The sequence below is a fragment of the Canis aureus genome, chromosome 22 (assembly GCF_053574225.1).
Source record: "Canis aureus isolate CA01 chromosome 22, VMU_Caureus_v.1.0, whole genome shotgun sequence".
Classification (NCBI taxonomy): domain Eukaryota; kingdom Metazoa; phylum Chordata; class Mammalia; order Carnivora; family Canidae; genus Canis; species Canis aureus.
In genome coordinates this window covers 16814796-16835240 of record NC_135632.1, presented here as the reverse complement: position 1 = coordinate 16835240, position 20445 = coordinate 16814796, and the positions used below count along the sequence as shown (strand labels likewise).

The window sequence follows — 20445 nt, the reverse complement described above, 5'->3', positions numbered from 1 at the left end:
CATTTATTTTTAAAGATTTTACCTATTGTCCTTTATCTAGGGCAGAAGCATTTTGAGGGTCTGGTCCACCCTCTTGTCTCCACACAGGGGATTTCAGGGCCAGGGTGAGATTAAAGGGAAGCAGAAAACACACTCCAGGGCACACTGGCAGACATGGCTCTCCTGCCTCTGAGATGCTGCCTTCTGGAGTGAGAAGCTCCACTGGAGAGTTAGGCCCTTTTCTGACTCCTAGTTTTACCTCTTACTAGCTGTGTGATGTAGAGCAAATCGGTCCCTCTGTGAGCTGCAGTCCCCTCACATGCAAGATGAGGATAATATTATTTCCCCTTACAGGGTAGTTGTGAGGATAAATGAGCTATGTATGGGAAGTCTGGTGTAGAAGAAGCGTTTAGTAGATTACTGTGGCTGTGGTGATGATCATGCCCATAATGAAATGGGTGCTGCAGCTGCTGACCATGACAAGGGAGGAGGGGGAGGGTGGAAGGGAGAGAGGAGGTGGCCTCCGGTGATCCTCATCACCTAGTACTCACCTGCAGTCCCCTCCCCTTGAGTGTGGGCTGGGCCTAGTAACTAAATAGAATACAGGAAAAAAGCGGACTTTTACTTTGGAGAGGTTACAGAAAGTTCTCTGGCTTCCCTCCTTTTTTCCTGCTTGCTCACCCTGATGAAGCCAGCTATCTTGTTGTGAGTTGCCTCACAGGGAGACCCACGGGGCAAGGAACTAAAGGAGACCTCTGGTGCCAAGAGCCTGTAAGGAATTAAATCTTGCTAACAAGCACATTAGTGAATGTGCAAGTGGGTCATTCCCCAATCAAATGTTCAGATGAGGCTGCAGGCCTGTGAGCATCTTCATTGCAGCCTTTTGAGAGACTCTGAGCCTGACCCACAGAAACTATGAGATAATAAATGTGTAATATTTTAACCTGCTAAATTTTGGGTTAATTTGTTAAGTGGCAAGGGGGTAACTAATATGGTGGCCAACAGGGAAAACGCATTCACTTTCTTCCTTTCATTCTAGCTATGGTGTCTTTCGCTGTAATTCTGCAGTTGCAGGGGTAAATGTGGAGAGTTCTCATTCACTGGAACCTGAACTCTTTTTACCTAAGGAAACTGTTTTAATCTGGCCTTTGTCGTCTGCTTCTCCAAATCCAATGCAGCTGCCTACTTTTAGACTCTTTGTCATGCAAGAAACAAATATCCTCTATTTGTTTAAGCCACTGAAGTTAGGCTTCTGGGACTTTTAGCCAAATGCTACAAAGGCTGGGACTTACATCCAACCACTGCCTGCCTCAAACTTTATACTCTAGCAACACTGAAGTACTTGTCAGTGGTTTCTTTGTAAGCTCCTCATGGCTTCTTGCTTCAAGCCTTTGTACATGTTATTTCACTTTCCTCCAACTAGAATATCCCCAGCACACCCCAATCTGTTAAGATTCAACTCGGGTAATCACATTATTTGTGACTTCAATCACTATTTTTTGACTGCCTGCTAGGTGCCTGTATCAGTTAGGGATGCATTTGGCTACAAGTCCCAGAAGCCTAAAACTTTAGTGGCTTGAACAAACAGAGGTTATTTGTTTCTCGCATGACAAGAAGTCTAAGTAGGCAGCTGCTATTAGGTCACTGGCTCAACAAGGACCTGCAATTCTCTCAGCTTTTCCCTCATGGTCACAAGATTGCTGCTGTAGCTGCAGCCATCATGAAAATGTACAAGGCAAGAAGGAGCAAAGAGCTCTACTAGACTGGTTGTCCCTCTTAATCCAAAACAGAAGGGCTTTTTCAGAACCACCCTGTAGATTTTGCTTCTTATTCGCCCCAACTAGATCACACATGGCCCCTCTTGCTGCCAGAGAGGCAGGAAAAGCAAGTATGTAGCTTTACATGCTCTCCCGTGGGAAGCAGCAAGGAAAAGGGAATTGGAAATAGGATTAGCTCATGTACAGGGTCTGCCACAGAGTTGGGGATACATGGAGACATGGAGCTGACTGTGTACAAGGCTGCCGAGGTGGCTTTTCTGACAGCTAGCTCAGGTCAGCTGATCTATGTCCTACCCTCAGTAAATCATATAGCACATCCTATTGAAAAAATTGCTTTTGTTTCTTTCCTACCCACCAGACAACAAGCTCATTGGGAACAGGAGTGGTGTTTCCTTCATCTCTAGATCCCAGCTTCAAGCACAGTGCCTGGCCCAGAATAGGGCTCAGTGAAGACTAAAAAGGGTACTGGCTAGCTGCAGAGGGGACCTGTGTCCTGGTAGGGGAAAGGCCTAATGCACCCTCCTAATATAGAGAAGTTGTTCTGGATGTATTCTGAGGTAGAGCATATAGATAAAAAACCTCTCAACCTAGGGGGGGCTATGGTTTCTTCAAGCTTCCTTTAAGGCAGCAGGAACACCCCCTACTGCGTGAGAAGAAAGCGGTCTGCAAGCTACTGCTGCTAGCTTCTTCCCAGGGAGGTTGGATGGTTTAATGAGATATTATTTGCAGAGTATGCTTAGCTATTCACAAGAGCAGCCTTGTGATGAGTGTATCTGAAGAGGCTGGCTGTTGTTCACAACTATTATGAAGCCTTTCAAAGTTCTATTTCATTTTGACAAAATATAATTTTGTAGAGCCATTAAAACATGTAACTGCAGCATCTTAGGTAACCTGGGGTTTTGATTCGTTTTTCAAAAGTTCCCAGAAACTGTAAATTAGATCATTTGTTTGAATGGTGGCATCAACAGCAATGAATTGTGATGTTGGGAAGAAGTGACATTTAATAGGTGTCTGTCTTTTCTTTCCTTGCCAGCAGCCCACCGAGCCACACTGCTCCAGAGTGGCTTAGCCTGACAACCGCAGCCGCGGCGGGAGGAGGCAATGAGAGCTTGTTTCCAGGCTCAGGAATGATATCGGGGTTCCTGCCTCACTTGTATACTCTTGCCTCAACTAAACACCCTCTCAAACCCAAACCCAGAGAGATACAGTGTCGGCCTTAGAATGGACTAACTCCAGGGGCCACCAGGAGAATAAACCAGGCTCTGATTTGAGTGCAGGTCTCTCTCGTCAGACACGAGGACAGATGCACGCGAGTGACTCATCTGCCCTGCCATCTAGGACTATCTAGTGAGACAAAGCAAGTGTGGGAGACTTTTGCTATCAGGAAAGGCTTCTCATCAATAAGCATTTAACTGGGGGCGCGGGGGGCGGGGGTAGTGGCCCACAGAGTGAGCAATAATTGCTGCTGAAGGACTTAACAAGTTGAGAAGGAGGCATACGTGGCCTTCTCGGAATTTATCATTAAACCAGAGACAAGGCCCAATGCACTGGGCCTTCCACAGATCGAAACTGACCTTTCTGGCTTCCAAGAGGCACTTGAGACCCCTTGCCAACATCCCACTTCCGCTGAACACCTAAGTCAAACAAGACATTCCTGCCCTGGGGTGCCTTCGTCAGTCAGGATCCCATCGGCAGGGATACACCGACTTCCTGCCTGCTGGCACCAAGGGCATCCATCCCTCTGCTCTGGAGAGCTGGAAGCCACCAGCTGCTGCTTTGACAGGGAGAGGCTTTGCTGGTGTGATTAAACTCGGGATCTTGAAAGAGGGAGGTTTGCCTGGATTATCCAGGTGGACCCAGTTTTATCATGAGGGTAAATAAGGAGGAGGAAGAGGGGGGGTCAGATATAGAAAGATGGAAGGGCCAAAGTGACAATCAGAAAGGAAGGTTCTATGCTGCTGACTTTGAAAGAGGAAGGGGCTGTGCACCAAGCAGTGCAAGTGGCCTCCAGAAGCTGGAATTGGCAAGGGAACAGATTCTCCCCCAGAGCTTCAGAGGGAATGCAGCCCCTTCTGACACCTTGCTTTCAGACTTCTGCTTCTAGAACTGTAAGAAAATAAAACCGTGTTGCTTTAAACTAGCAATTAATGGCAATTTGTTGTAGCAGCCATAGGAAACGAATACACTCACCTATGTGGGGGCAGGCTCTCTCCAGTGACCTCAAGCCAGGGGCAAGGAAAGTGAAGAACTGAGCCAGCGATGAGGGTACTGAAGGGGGCATCAGGCAGAGGGACCAGCATGGCAAAGGCCCAGAAACCACCACTAGGGTGGGTGATGAACTAAAAAAGCACAGCCACGCGGTGTGGGTGACTCAGGATCCAGGCTGCAGAGGGTGTAAGGATCCTGCAGGCCCCTAGGGGGTCTCCTGAGACTTGATTTTATTCCTCGGGCAATGAGAAACCTCTGAAGATTGTAAACGAGGGTGTGTCTTACTCCTATTTCTGTTTCAGAAACAGCTCTCAGGTGCTCCCCGGAGAGTGCGTCCGGGAAGCCCAGGGGTGGCTACTTCCAGGACCCCTGTGCCTGGGGAAGGGCAGGCAATTCCGCAGCCCCCCCCGCCCCCAGGACGGCCTTTCCTGCTGCCTACATTTCACTCCAATCACCCAGCAACGTGATGCCAGCCGATGCCCCGCATGCACCAAATTCTAACTAAGTGTGCACCCTTCGGCCCATTTGTCACAGGCCATCGCTGAGACACAGAAAGGAAAGGCGAGCCAGGAAGGTTAAGTGCCGTCGCTGCAGATGCAATGTGCTAATGCTCATCGCTTGGGAGGCAGTCAATTTACCTTTCCCTGCGGTGAGCGCCTCTAACAGGACCCGGCCCGGGAAAGTGGCTGCAAACATCCCTGTTTATTATAGACATAAAGCAGATGGCTTCAGGCAGAATGGAAATGGATTCTACAAACATCTTTCATTACACAGACCTCTTGACCGGACTCCTCATCTTAAAGAAAACAAGAGATGCGGTTTGTATTTCTGGGGTTGACGAGCACATTTTTCAGGACCTAGGGAAATCATTTCCATCTGCACGGGCATGTCAACTTCTCCAGGGCAATCAACCTTCACGCGAACTCTGGGCACTTTTTCTTTTCAACTTTGTTGGATTCACCCGCCGTTGCTATGGGCACACGGTGCTGCGAGGAACAAAAGCAAAGCGAGCCTTCTCTGTCCCTGCAAGGATCCTCCGCCAGCCACCTCTCCACGGAAACAAACATGCCAATTAAGCACTCGTCCTAATTATGAGACTCCCAGGAAAGCAAGCAGCCTGGCTCTTCGGTTTTGAGAACTTTCAAAAGATCTGAAGGAGCACGAGGAAGGGAAGGAATGAGGTCTCTTGCAACCCCACACTCAGGAGTTGGGGTGAATTCCGATTGCTGCACGAAGGTGGAAGGGAGCCACAGCTACTGGGTTTACCGAGTGAAAGGCTAGGCGTGGTGCTAAACTTTACACACCTCGGTGCTGGTTCTTTAAACAGGCTTAGAAGGAAAGGGTCCGGGCCTGCGTTCTGGTCAAGAGCCTAATCAACGTCTCTGAGCCTCAGCAAGCCACGCGCAAGACAGAGGTAAATCACCTACCTCCTAGGTCAGGCGTGGGGGGTTACCGGAGTTGCCCCACGGAGCACAGTACTTGGCCCATAGGGGGTTCTCCAGAAATTTTAGCTCCTCTTTCCTTTCATTATGTTTAAAGCAGAACTCACCATCCCCACCTCCACCTCCACCTGCTTGTTCACTGTTTCTGCAGTCACCCGTGATCACACCTGGCAGCCTTGGGAACCACGTCAGCACCCACCTGCCTATAAGGCATCTCTTCCAGACCAGCCTGGCCTGGGAGCTGTTCCCACAGCAGAACGCTCCCGAGGAGGCCACCCACACACACTTCTGCTTCGTCTTCCACCTAGCTCCAAGTGTAACAACTCAGCTCTGAGCATCACTTGTCCCTGGAGTTAAGACTCGATCGTGAGAAATGGGTAGTTTAGTGTCATGCCGGTAGAAATAACATCTGATGAGTAAATATGCTCCAGGTCACATTGAACAGAAAAGGTAGGAGAGGGAACAGAAGATGAGAAGAAGTGCCTGGCATCTCCTGTGAGGAGTGCGAAGTAGCAGATAAATAAAATCACAACCCACCAGTGTCTTCGAGGCACAGGGCTAAATCAAACCTGGCCCCTATGCTCAAGAAGGTTATAGTCTGGCAGGAAGAACAAACCATGAGGAGCCCAGGTGGGACAGAGTCTGCTGGGAACCTCCCAATATCCATTTCTGCCTTTTTCTCTTTAGTAACAGTCTCTGTCTTTAGCTGGCAGGTTACCACATTCCCCAGTCTCTGCAGTAGGGTAAGGCCATCCATGTGCCTAAGGTCTGGCCAAAGATCTGGGAACAGAAATGCCGTGTGATACTTCCAGAACCCTCTTGAAATGGGAAAGGTTTGTGCTTCTCTTCTGCAGTCCTGCTGTCTAGAATGTGAAGGCTGGAGCATGGTAGCTATACTGGACCAACTCCGAGTTTGGCAGAGAATAAGCCAAGAGAAAGCCGGGACCTTAACGACCAGGAAGCTACCATACCAGTCCCAAGCTGCCTAGGTTTCTCTATCCTGGGGGAGAAATAATCTTCTAAGTCACCATCATTTTCTATTTTTCAGTTATATGCAGCTAAACCTAATTCTAACTGATAGACTGATACCTAATGAATGTTTATTGAACTAGTGTATAAAGAAATGAAAAAGTGTGTCAACTTTTAGAAGTTTCTACTGCCCCAGTTAAACCTGTTTTATATGCAGAAACTCAAATGGGTATTGGTTGAAAGGGAAAATACACCTTAGGAAAAAAAATCTACCATAACTTAATTTTTTATATGCATTTTTCATGGGAGGAAAAATCCTTACTCAGGACTCTAGAAGGCTAAAATGTGCAGCAGTGAATCTGAGCTTTTCTGTAGATCACAAAAACCAGGCTCCTCTGTCCTATCTCCTTCCCCCCCAAAAACAGATTCATTATGGTGTGCTGTTGCACTCTGCTTTGAGTGGGCATTTGCCATATGGCTTGGCAGTTTAATGGTTTTCTGATACTTGACAAAAATGAAGCACAATCATTTTGCAAGGAGTTTGTGTTCCTAGATGGGCCTTTTCCAAATAACAGCTGTGCCTCAAAATTGAGTTACTCAAATTGCAATTTGTGGACACAATACTCAAACATTTACAAGTGAGCAAAACCTCAAATCACTTGGGCTATTTCCAGGCTTCAGAGTTTATGAAGTTTTTAGCAATGTTATGAGTGTGCAGCTGTCAACAAACTCAAGCCAAAGTCTCTCAACCACCAGATTCCGCAGGCAGTAGGGATGTCCTACTTAGCAGCAGGACATGTGCCGCCGACCACAAACCCTCGGGAGAGAAAGAACACGAGGGAAGGAAGCTGCATCCTAAAGCCCGCAGATCAAATCCCTATGCCTTTCTCTCTACTCCCTGCCATGCTGTACAGATGATACCAAATCTACAGCTCTAGCCCTGACCTTGCTTATGGGCCCCGACAGGTCCAGGGATGTCCACCTGGCATTGGCTTGAAAACAAGGCACACAAACTTGGATTGAAAGCCATCCAACAAGACTTCCTGAGTGACCTTGAGTTTATCAGTCTGGAGAGTCCAGATGAGGTACACTGACAATCCCCAAATCACAGGGACTTAAAACAATAAAAGTTTGTTTCCTACTCCTATTTATGTGAACATCCCATGCTGGTTGGGGCTCTGTTCTCTTTCTCCCTCAGTCCAGGACTCAAGCTGATGGAGTAGCCACTACCTGGAATATGGTCAGTTTGTAGCAGAGGGAAATAAAAGGGACCCAGAACGTTCTTCACCAGCAACTATATTGTATAGCTGGCTCGAACTGGCACATGTCACTGCTAACAACCTCACCCAACTTCAGTGAGTTAGAAAATATAGTCCAACTCTAGCTCTCCACCTTCAGGACACAGAAATATCTGGAGAATAGCCTTGTGCCTACTCCAGTGAATTAATCAACCACTCTGAGCTTCAGTGACCCATCTGGAAAATGGGGATAATTACACACACCTCCTCAGATTGTTACAAAGGTTAATCAGAGTTGACCCACACAGAGCACTTAGAACAGTGGCTGGCAGAGGAGAAAGTTCTCTGGAAATACCTGCTCCTTTCCTTGCCCTCAAAACAGAAATCTCAATCTCCCACACCTGCTTCCAGCTGCCCCAACCCTTTGTCTGAAGAAGATTCCACTATTTTTCTAGTCACTTTCAATCAAAACATGCCAATTAGCTATGACGTCTCTTCTTCATGTCCGCAATACAGTGAACCTCCAAGTATGACCAATATTCCCCACATGAAGTCTTCACTTTCCATCACTGAGACTCACCCTACTACCAGATTTTATTATCATATTGTATAAGTTAGGATTTTTAAAAACTGCAAACAAGAGAAATGAACTCTGGTCATCCTAGTCCCCTTCCCCACCAAAGGCAAAGCAGTAAAGGAGCATGGAATCATCAGAAGGCCACCAGGCCATCACATAGAGTAAAGGAAGAGCTGAACATGAGATCTCAAGGTGGACAAGGGACAGGGTAGTGCCACAGCTCAGTCTGGACACAGTCCTATGGTACAGACATGGTCAGTGAGGCTCATCACACCAGTGTACAATGTTGTTCCGGGAGAGGGGCCACTGATGTGGGCTGGACATCCCCCCGCCCCACTGATAGCTTCCACATCTGGTGAGAGAAACTCTGGAATCATCTTCCCCCACCACTTTCGCCCCAATCTAACCCTTTCTCAATATGCTAAACAGATTAGTCCTAAAGTTTGGGTTAAGTCACTGTGATAAACTACTGAGTGTCTACCATGCACCAAACACTGTATAAAACCTGGGCCTTGGGGCACCTGGGTGGCTCAGTCGGTTAAGCATCTGCCTTTGGCTCAGGTCATGACCCCAGGGTCCTGAGTTTGAGCCCCGTGTTGGGTTCCCCACTCTGCAGGGAGCCTGCTTCTCCCTCTCCCTCCTTCTCGCTGCTTCTCCTTCTCCCTCACCCACAGGCTCTCCCTGCTTGTATGCTCATTCTCTGTCAAATAAATAAAATCTAAAAAACAAAAAAACAAACCAGGACCTTGATTCCAAGCCAGGGATAAAATCTCCAGTAATTTGTTCTCCACTGGCATTTATTTGCTCAACCACATCCTTCATCTGGCATTAGAACATTGGAGATTTTAGCCCCCTTGGCCTCTCCTAATTGCTTCCTGATCACCCTTTCTATTCCCTACACATGCTCCTTGTCCTCCCCAAGCTGAGACCACCTGCTGTTCTCTGATGGGTCTTCTGAGCTTCCTATAGTAGCCCACCTAGAAGTCACTGTTCCATCCTCTGAACTTTTTTTTTTTTTAAGATTTTATTTATTTATGCATGAAAGACACAGAGAGAGGCAGAGACATAGGCAGAGGGAGAAGCAGGCTCCCTACAGGGAGCCCAATGCGGGACTCAATCCCAGGATCTCGGGATCATGCCCTGAGCTGAAGGTGGACGCTCAACCTCTGAGCCACCCAGGTGTCCCCATCCTCTGACCTCTTAAAGGTGACACTCTGTCTATATTATTGAGTCCCTACTCTTTTCTTGCCTAACAGATTATAAATCCCCGAGGGCAGGGATCTCACGGGGTGTAACACAGAGTGGAACGGATACAGAATATTCACCTTAGTCTCTGGGGAACAAGGTAGAAATGAAAGGTAGATCAAAAAGAGAGCCAGAGAGCACTGGTTACCCCTGGCATGGTCTAGGCCGAAGCACCTCCAATCTTGCTTCCAATACCTAACACTTCTTGGCTTTTCCTATTTGCTTTACCTGATGCAGATTTGTCTCCTTATCTGGAGCATCAGCTCTCTTCTGGACTTGAATTGTGCTCTCACCCCATAAATTGTGTCTGCTGCCTTGGCTGGGCTCCAGGCAGGATCCTGATTTGCACCTTAGAGGCAGCATTTGATTCCTCTGTCCATTCCCTGCCTCTGCCCCTGCCAAAGCCAGGGTTCATGTCCAGGGCCCTGCTCCAGTCAGCAGTGGGCAATGAGCCACAGTTAGTGTTGGAAAAGCAGTCCCACAACCTCTACAGACCTCGGAGATTCCCTGTATGGCAGAAAAATGCAGAGCTGTCCATAATGATGGCAGGGGATGGCACCATGGCCCTTCTTGTGCTCAAAGAACAAAACTGGCAGCCATCTGGGCTCTTCTCTCTCCCTTGCCTTGACAGCCTGTCAGTTCCACCTTTGCAATATCTTTATTATCCATCCCTCTCTCAAACTCCACAATCCCTGCCTTGGATTGGGACTCATTATTTCTCAGTTGGACCTGACTGAACTCCTAACCTGCCCCCAGTGTCACCTCCTCTGCCCATCTCTGCTCAGTTGCCCAATGGATCTTTTAACTGCATATATGGTTCCTGCTTCCCCTGGCACCCAGCTGCATTGTGGGTAATGAAACTCAGTGTAGCATGCATGCGCCTTATAGTCTGCCTATGACCTGTTTCATCAGCCTCATCACTTACCTTCCAACTCCCTCCCTGGGTCTGCTCCATCTAACTGCTTTCCATTCCATCCTAAGTACCCTTGAATGGAATTTTAGGGCCAGCCTTAAATTCAAATAAAAAAAACTTCTAACAAACAAGGCAACTTTGTTTAGCTTGCTTGCTCCTTCACTAAAAAAGAAAATAAGCTGCCATCAAGTTCCTCAAGGCAACAGGAGGTGACAAGAAGATCCCAAAATGCGTGGAAAGGTAGGAAGCTGTCCAGGCTCTCCACGAAGGCAGAACCAACCAGTGGAGGCCCAGTGAGCCACAGCAGGGGACAAACAGGCAGGAGGCTTGCTGCTCAAGAACACGCGTTCACTTGGGAATTTCATTGGGCACAACACAACCACGTCCAGAGTGATCCTTTCCCATTTCATGTAATAGAATTTCCTCCAGAAACGATAAGCCAAGCAGCTCATCTTCCCTTCTTTATTGAGCTATAAGCAGACTGCCAGAGTCATGAGCAGATAACTGCAAATCTGGGCAGTGATCTATGAAATCAGAACAGACCTGGGTTTAGGGATGTGATTAATTAAAATTTTTAACCAAGTTCATCCCACATATATTTAATGTTATGCATAAGTGCTTTTGTGTTGGTTGGAAATTAGGCCCAAAGAGTGGGCAGTGCACCGAAATACCACAGTCCCCGGGATTCTTAAACGGACAAACCTTATTTTGTTTCTTCTTTCAGTTACTGCTTCAGAATCCACTAGCAGGACTATCAGATCATTCCCTGCCCGTGTCCCCACTAAAGCCCATGCATTTCTCCTGCACATGAGAATATGTGCAAACAGTGAAGGGCGTGGGGCACTTCATCTAGCCTTGAACTGAGGTTGCCTGTGCTTGCAGTTGAGGGACCTCTGCAATGGAAAAGGCTTGGCACTTATAAACTCTGCAACCTTGAACAAGCCCCCTTCAGTTTTCTATAGAATGAGGCTAACCCAAGCTCATCCACAGAGGCCGTGAAGATGAACTAAAGAGACACATTAGGACTACATCTCCTACGCTGCCTTCACAGGAGGGTGAAACTTTTCCATCGCGGAGTTAGGGAACAGGATTCGTATGTGCCAACCCTGCGTAAAGACACCAATGTCCATGGCAAATTCTTGAGTTCCTGTAGGAACGGGACAAGTGAAGCTGCTATTTGAGTGCATCCACCCCTGCACAGTACAAAAATCACAGATTTCTGGCCAACTCAGGCCTGGGTTGGGGCAGTTGAAGCAGCCCACCAGGTCTTACAAACACTCCAGCTGACCTGCATCAGGCCCCCTCCCACAAAGTCAAGACTTGTTGATTTACTTTACTATGTATGAATTTAAAAACCAGCAAAGGCATTAATATGCTTCTAAGATTTCTGAAGAAGTAATGTATTTATCTGGGACACACTTTGGCTGATGTCTCTTATAGGCTCCTGTGATCCATGAGTGTGCATGTCACAGCATGTGGCTGGAGCAGAGAGCCTGCCCAGAGGTCCAAAGAGGGTCCCAGCCCCAGGGGAATGGGTGGGTTCCCAGGGCCTCAAGGTCAATGGGCAGAGCTAGAATCCAATCAGGCCAGAAGAACTAAAGAGTACTAGATGCCCAGAGGTGGGGGTGAAGCCAGATGCAGACATCTGGAGCTATCAACTCTAAAATTAAGACAGTGAAGCTTCATCCCACAGGCTTTTAGCTCATGTGAATTCTCTTACACGTGCTGGCCTCACTAAATCAGTAAAATAATAATTTAAGCGTAAAATAAAATATAGCCAAAATGAAATGATTTAAGCTCACTGTCTTCCATGAGCAGATGTTCCAGAGGGAGTGTGATGTGGCAAAGAATCTGCTGGTCCTTCCTGCAGCGCGGCAACTCCCCTTTCTCCTTGCTAAGAAACCTGATTTTGGGGACACCTGGGTGGCTCAGTCCATTAAGCCTTGGACTCTTGATTTTTGGCTCAGGTCATGATCTCAAGGTGTTGAAATCAAGCCCCATGTGGGGCTCCATGCTCAGCAGGGAGTCTGCTTCTCTCCCTTTCTGCCTCTTCCCCCACTCACACACACACATTCTCTCTAAAATAAGTAAATCTTGACCAAAATATAAAATCAAAAAAAAAAAAAAAAAAAAAAAACCAACAAACCTGATTTCATTCAGCTTCAGAGACAAGGGGCACAGATCCAGATAGAAACCATAGCATCACAGCCACCGAGGCAGGCCACTTCCTTTGCCCCTGATTGGTCAGCACGATTATGTGACCCAGTCCTGACCAATAAGATCCAAGAGGCAGTGCCTGGAGGCCCATGGGAAAGATTTTGAAAATGCCATAACAGCAGTCCTTTTTCTGCCCTTTCCTGGCCTGGATGCTGTGGTGTCGAGATGACACCTGGGCCTGCCACAGCCCTCCTGTGACCACGAAAGGAAGGCCTAGAGAACTGCCGCAGGGAAGGACAACCCAGAGACTTGGTCTCATTAAGTCGCTGCAATAACCTAGTACAGGCTCTCTCTAGACTTTATTATGTGAACTGCTAAAATATCTTTATTGCCATAGCTACTGCTGGCCATTTATTCAACTGCTTGTGTCCTCAAGCATCTAAACAGAACATCTCAGGAGGCTTTAGTTCTTGCTTCCCCTCACAGCGTGAGCACTTTCATGTGATTCCAGTGTATAAAGACAGGTACTTCTACATCCCATGGCCTCTAAGGTCAAGGTGGCTGCTTCACCTGGGTTGCCACTGATGAGAGACCGCATCTGTGTTGGAAGATATCCGCTCTGTGGGACGTTGGGAGGGATGGCATGTTGAACTCCAATGTGGAGCTATACTGGGATTCTTCCAGGGACCGTTTTCAACAAACACAACTTTTGGTTGACACTGTGACCTCAGATCCTTGCCTCAGGGGAAGCTGCCTCCTGAGCCTCTTAACATACCCCTCTCAATTGCATTCACTGTTCCCATGGCACCAAATGCAGGGACCTTTCTGAGGGTAGCTCTGTATCTCCTGGGACTTTTAACACCCTCAATGGCTCCGCAGGGAGACTGCCTTTGGTGTAGCCTCCTCGCTCCTCTCCACAGGTGGAGACAGCTGTGCCTTCCTAGTTTCAGTGCTGGCTACTTGCCTACAGTGCCTAAGGTGTCTGTGGTCCAACACAGCCTGCTGACTTGAGGAAGCCTGAACACACCCACACGCCATCTCTGTTTTGTTCCTACTGGTCTCTCTGCCTAGAATGCCCTGTCTACCCATTTCTACCTATCAGACTTTGATCCTCCAGCACTTAGCACACATTAGGCCAACCGCATAAGGTCTCCTTAACTTGATAATGACAAAAAATAACCCAACTAAAAAATGGGCAAAGGACTTGAATAGACATTTCTCCCCAGAAGACACACAAATGACCAATAAGCACATGAAAAGATCAACATCACTAATCACTAGGGAAATGCAAATCAAAACTACTATGAGATACCACTTCACATACATTATGATGACTATTATAAAAAAAATAGAAAATAAGTGTTGTCAGAAATTGGAACCTTTGTGCACTGCTTGTGAACAGTGGAATACAAACTGGTGAAGCCCCTGTGGAAAACAGCATGGAGGTTCCTTCAAAGATTAAAAACGGAACTACTCTATGGTCCAGCAATCCTACTTCTGAGCATATACCCAAAAGAACTGAAAGCAGCCACATGAACAGATTCATGTGCATAGCAGCAATTACTCATAGTAGCCAAAAGGTGTAAGCAACCCAACTGTCCACAGATGGATAAACAAAATGCTTATATATATCATCATATTTTTCACACACACACAAACACACACACACACACACACACACACACACACACACATAAAATTCACATACAGTGGCATATTATTCAGTCTTTAAAAGGAAAAAAATCTGGGACACCTGAGTGGCTCAGTGGTTGAGCATCTGCCTTCAGCTCAGGTCATGATCCTGGGGTCCTGGGATTGAGTCCCAAATCAGGCTCCTCAGAGGGAGCCTGCTTCTCCCTCTGCCTATGTCTCTGCCTCTCTCTGTATATCTCTCATGAATAAATAAAATCTTTTAAAAAATAAAAAATAAAAGGAAAAAATCTGACATAAGTTACAACATGAGGACATTATGCTCCATTAAATAACTCAGTTGCAAAAAAAGATAACTACTGTATAATTCCATATATATTTGACTACCACCTGGAGTAGTCAAATTCATAGAGACGGTATAATGGTGGTTGCCAGGGGATGGAGGGAGGAGGGAATGGGGAGTTGTGTAGTGGGCATAGTTTCAGTTTTGCAACATGAAAGAGTTTTGGAAATGGTTGCACAACAGTATGAATGTACTTAACACTACTGAAGTATACACTTAAAAGTTGTTAAGATGGTAAATTCTTTGTTATATTACTTTACCACAGCTGTAAGTTTAAAATAAAGGTCTCCTTTGTTAAGCCTTCTCTGATAGCAGGCTCTGATTGCACTACATTGTTTATCCATCTGCCTTGATGCCCTCTTTTCTGTTCTTTCAGGATTGTTTTGAGACCTACCCAGTTGCTAAGCCAAAAGAACCACAGAGAGAAGAGCCAGAGCCTTGACTGAATTGCTCCTAAAGCCTGTATTTCCTAAGGCATTTCAATTACATGAACCAATAAATCCCCTTTCTAACATTAAGCTAGTTTGAGTTGGTGTCCTGTGACTTGCAACCAAAATCAGCCTAATTGAGATTATACTTGATTTGAAATACCAGAACACTAAGAATTAAAAAAAGACCCTCAAGATTTCTAGGGAATAAACAAAAGAAAGTTCATAGACAAAAGCTGAAAATAAGACTGGCATTTAACCCCTCATTTGCAACAGTAGATGCAAAAGACAACTTGCGATGCCTGCATACTTCTGAGAAAAGAGGACTTTGAATCTACCTAGAATTCTCTATCTGGCTAGATAATTAAGTATGGGGATAGAAGAAACATATTTTTATATATGAATGGACTCAAAGTTTAGCTCTCAGGTACTTTTACTTGGGTAGTTCTTTGATGGTATGTTCCAGCAAAACAAGGAAGGAAAACAAAGTGGAACACAAGCATCCAAACTAGGAGGATGGTGAAACTAGGATGAGAGTTGTATAGGCTAGAGAGCACTGGGCAAGACAACAAAGCATGGGGCTCTTAAAAAAAAAAGAGAGGAGAGGCCAGAGAGGCTGAATTAGCTGAATTTTTAAAAAGCCATGTGCACTTATTATTTTGATTATAAAAGTTACCAGGGTCTATTCTTTTGGGAAGTAGAACATCCCTATATTTCCTTTACCCCTGGCAGCCTGGGTCAGTGGTGGCAGGCATTTTGGTATGTTTTTTTTTTTTTTAATTTTTATTTATTTATGATAGTCACAGAGAGAGAGGCGCAGAGACACAGGCAGAGGGAGAAGCAGGCTCCATGCACCGGGAGCCCGATGTGGGATTCGATCCCGGGTCTCCAGGATCGCGCCCTGGGCCAAAGGCAGGCGCCAAACCGCTGCGCCACCCAGGGATCCCCATTTTGGTATGTTTTGAAACTCCCCTCACTGACTTAGAAAGTGACAAAAATCAACCTTTTTTTTTTTCACTTCTTTCAATTGATGTGTTATTTTTTAAACTCTAGCCGTTCACATTCAAGATTCTTTCTGAAAAAAAAAAAAGAAAAAAAAGATTCTTTCTGAGAAGATGGACTGGCTTGGCAGACACATCACCTCTTCTGTTTCTGGTGGGGAAGGTCCACCTATGCCCCACCCTCTGTCTGAACATCTTCCGGGCCACTCCTGTCTGCTCCGGACCTCTGTGCAGGGATGTGTGTGCTCTACCTGCCTGCCTGCACTCTCAACTCGCTGTCCTAATGTCTCTATAATATATTAACAGGCTGTGGCCAAAGGGAGTTCTGCTGAAATAGGCAGTAGTTTGGGCCTTTTTGGACAAAATCCTAGAATGCACACGATAATGCTGAGCAATGCAGTTTAATTTATGAGCATGCAGGTCTGCTGTGAAATTGGGAAATGGAAGTATGAGACATTAGCATTCACATGGCAAGGGCAGGGCCAAGTCCAAAACGGTAATACACCTTTCACAGGGAGGACTGGAGAGTTTGAAAGAGCAGCCACACTGTAAGTTAAATGGGGTGACTGGGTGGCAGGCACTGAGGGGGGCACTTGGCAGGATGAGCACTGGTTGTTATGCTATATGTTGGCAAACTGAGCTCCAATAAAAAAATAATAAAATAAAATAAAATAAAATAAAATAAAATAAAATAAAAGTGTGCTAATGAACCTCATCCTTGTATTTTAATGCCACCAACCACCTGAGAGGAATGTGCTCCTACAGGCTGTATGTCCTTAATATTGTCCAACACCCTCCATTGTTTTTAACAACAGTAGAACACTCATATGCACCTTGTCTGGGCAGATTTAATTTAATTTAATTTAAAGATTTTATTTATTTGAGAGAGACTGTGTGTGTGTGTGAGTGTGTGTGTGTGTGTGAGAGAGAGAGAGAGAGAGAGAGAGAGAGAGATCACAAGTGGGGGGGGCGGTAGAGGGAGAAGCAGACTCCCCACTGAGCAGGGAACCTGATGCAAGACTCAATCCCAGGACCCTGGGATCATGACCTGAGCCGAAGGCAGATGCTTAATTGTCTGAGCCACCCAGGCGCCCTATTTTATTTTTTTACGATTTTATTTATTTGAGAGAGTGAGCGAGCAAGCGAGGGAGCACAAGCAGGGGGAGCAGCACAGGGGGAGGGAGAAGCTCAGCAGGGAGTCCGACGTGAGGCTCGATCCCAGGACCCTGAGACTATGACCTAAGCCGAAGGCAGATGCTTAACCCACTGAGACACCCAGATGCCCCTGAGCAGATTTAAAAGATGAATTTCATGGTCTGGATACGGTTCGATCTACAGGGGGGAAGGGAGAACAGACGGCTTCTCAACTTCCTTCTAGCTAGGGCATGCAAACTATTATACAGAGAAATATTTCCAAATTAAAACAGAAAGACAGGCACATTTGTAATTTAACTCCTAGCAGTTGTACATGCAGTTCGTGTCATGTATTCTCCAGTTAAAGGAGCTCATCAGTCAAGAGATTTTGTCTGACCTTGACCTTCTAGCCTTTTTCAGTGCACAGAATAAAATAATATTGATTTCTGCCTTCCTTATGAATGAAAAGACATGATTCTAAAGAATCTAAAGGAAATACCAAGTGTACTCCAGCAGTTAAGTATGTTGGAAAACAGGTTGGAAATCCCACTGCAATTGGCTGAATAATGTCACCCAAAGATACCTCCTCCTAATCCCTGGATCCTGTGGATATTGCCTCATTTGGGAAAGGGTCTTTGCAGATGTTTGACTAAGGCTTGTGAGATGGAGAGATTATCCTGGATTGTTTAGAGGGCCCTGAATGCAAGCACATGGATCCTTCCGAGGGAGGAAAAGGGAGATTATGAACACACACAGAGAAGGCCACGTGAAGATGGAACAGAGAGGGATTTGGAGATGCTGCCCTTGAAAACTGGAGTGATGCACAGGCCCAGGAGTATGAGCAGCCATCAGAAGCTGGAAGAGGCAAAGAACAGATCGCTCTGAACAGGTCCCCTGTGAAGGGAATGCAGTCCTGTTGGCACCTTGATTTGGGCCTTTAAACTGATTTCTGATTTTGGTCTCCAGAACTGTGAAAGAATACACTGCTGCTGTTTTAAGCCACCACATTGGTGATAATTTGTTACAGTAGCCCTAGAAAATTAAACACACTCACAGAGGGGCTAGAGGGAGAGTTTCAGTCTTTACAAAAACCATCCCAAACACTCAATGGTTTTTTCAATGGCATTTGGCAGAATTGAACTTCCTGTCTCCAGCAAGCAGGGCAAGAGACTGCTGGAACTCAGAACTCAGGTCCCCCCTGAAGCATGCGTTAGGAAAAGCGGTAGCCTTGCTTCTGCATCCTTGGGGACAGTTCTAGGCAATGTCCCTTCCCAAAGCAGGGTGCTAAGGACATGAAGAAAACATGTCTAGTTCTTAAAGCAAAAATGTGAATGGGGAAGTGTGAAGGGGGTACCAAGGATTTAAGAGATTTCCTATAAATTAGCCTCAGAGCTCAGAGAGGGCTGTGCTGGTGTGTATATGTCAGGGGAGCACATCTTTAAACAAATGCATTGTAATTATTAATAAACATGGCCAGATGCCTGCAAGCATATGTTACAATGCTGTTCTCTGAGGGTTTATCTGTAATAGTGAAAAATTAGAGACCCAAATGTCTACCAACAGGAGAATGGTTAAGTCTCCAATGATACTACGCAGCAATTAAAGAATAACATAATTCTACACATACTGACATTAGAGGTTATGAATGAGTAAATGTTACATAAGAAAAAAGGGCAAGTTGCAGACAGTATTATGGTGTTCTCATTTTGGTTAAACAAAGCTATCTATGTTGCTGTAATACACAGAAATCTATAATACAATGTATAATACATAATTTCCAATTATATGTAAATATATAATTATATGCATATAATTATATATTTTTATAATATATTTATATATGATAAAAGCCCCTCTGTACATGTGTACATCCCCTGGATGTACACTGCAAATAGAAGGTTTATACCTCTGAGAAAGGGGAGGGTTGTTGCAGGGACAGCGGGAGGAATGGCCAGACTAGGACTTCTTTAATGAATGAGCTTTCTCTCTAAGCGTGTACTCCCTTTTTTTTTTTTTTTAAAGATTTTATTTATTTATTCATGAGAGACACAGAGAGAGAAGCAGAGACACAGGCAGAGGGAGAAGCAGGCTCCTGGCAGGGAGCCTGATGTGGGACTCTGATCCCTGGACACCGGGATCACACCCTGAGCCTAAGGCAGATGCTCAACCACTGAGCCACCCAGGCGTCCCTCCCTTTGTAGTTTTAAGAAAGAAAAAGTGGACTCCGAGAACCTTGCCAGTGTCCGGTAAACAGCGAAGGCTCTGAGGAACCGCATGCCCTAGGAGCGGTGTGCTGCAGGCGGTCTTCAGACATTGGCTGGAGCTTCTGGAGGCTGCCTGGAAGCCAGCTAATGTTGCAGGGCCAGAGGCAAAAACCTTTTATACCAGGCGCCCTAGTGGGGCTTCCATGTTTTTATTTAAAGAAAACAAGAAAGGCACAGTAAGTAGACCAAAGTCCCCAGCAAGGGTGTCTTTTGTCTCTTCCACAGGAGTAGGACCAGGCCACTGTTCACCAACTCAGTGGTTTACACCAAAGCCAAGGGAAATCTGTCTTTTGAACACTTTTTCTGTGAAATTCTGCATGAGGCTGTTTCTAAAGGTTTTCATGTCTCCTGGAATGGTAGTTTTCTCACCAGGCGAGCACACAATCCCTGTGCTTGCTACTGAGCACAGCTCTCCTCGTGCTGGTGAGCCGCCCAGCAAGATGGCAGGCCCTAGGCCTTGAAAAAGGACCCTCTGAGCCTCCCCCATCAGAGTACACCCCAGAGTACACCCAGCCACGTTCCATCACATATGAAGGCAGAGCTAGCTCTTGGATCAAGAGAGTCTCCCAGGTACCTGTGTACTGGAAATGTTGTTTTGGATTCATGTACCATCAGGCTGTGCACCAAAATGGCATTACTACAGTTAGGGGAAATATACACGGGTCTCACACTATTCGAATCAGGGGTACTGAAGAGATGAATGGGAGTGGTCTCAGAACCCCAAAGCAAAGATGAAGTTTCCAGATAAGAAATGACAAGCACAATTCTCTTTCAGATAAAAGCAGGGGCGTGGGTCACTTCTATCTCAAACACATGCTATGGGACCTTGAAGGAAACAGGTCTCTGCAAAGACTTGTTAAGGGATGGCTCTTAAGTGAAATTACTGCTTTTGGCGGAATGAAAGGAATTAAGCCTCTTTCTCCCCCACGTAACATGAAGTGCTTATTTTTCAAGGTATGCTTCTCCAAGATTTGCTGCAAATCTTTAAAAGTCATGACATTTTATGATTTCTTATTACAAATTTCAAGAAAGACTTTCATCTCCTGTATTTTAAAGAAACTGTTGCAAAAACGAAGATTGGAAGCTGGATTTTTCCTTAAGCAGAGGGAATGCCATATC

The 20445-nt window shown here is 46.0% G+C and overlaps 1 protein-coding gene across 10 annotated transcripts in view; it reads right to left on the bottom strand.

The window, feature by feature from the left end:
* Positions 1-20445, bottom strand: part of NMNAT3 (nicotinamide nucleotide adenylyltransferase 3) — a 121242-nt gene that overhangs the window by 71528 nt on the left and 29269 nt on the right. For 5 of the 10 annotated variants that reach the window (XM_077864944.1, XM_077864945.1, XM_077864951.1 and 2 more), the window contains exon 1: positions 12496-12590. The exons of 4 other annotated variants lie outside the window; for them this stretch is intronic. In XM_077864944.1, the coding sequence (XP_077721070.1) occupies positions 12496-12505 (10 nt within the window). In that variant the 5' untranslated portion in view covers positions 12506-12590. Of the gene's footprint in view, positions 1-12495; positions 12591-20445 lie in introns of those variants that run through there. One more of the 10 variants, XM_077864950.1, reaches the window with a different exon arrangement.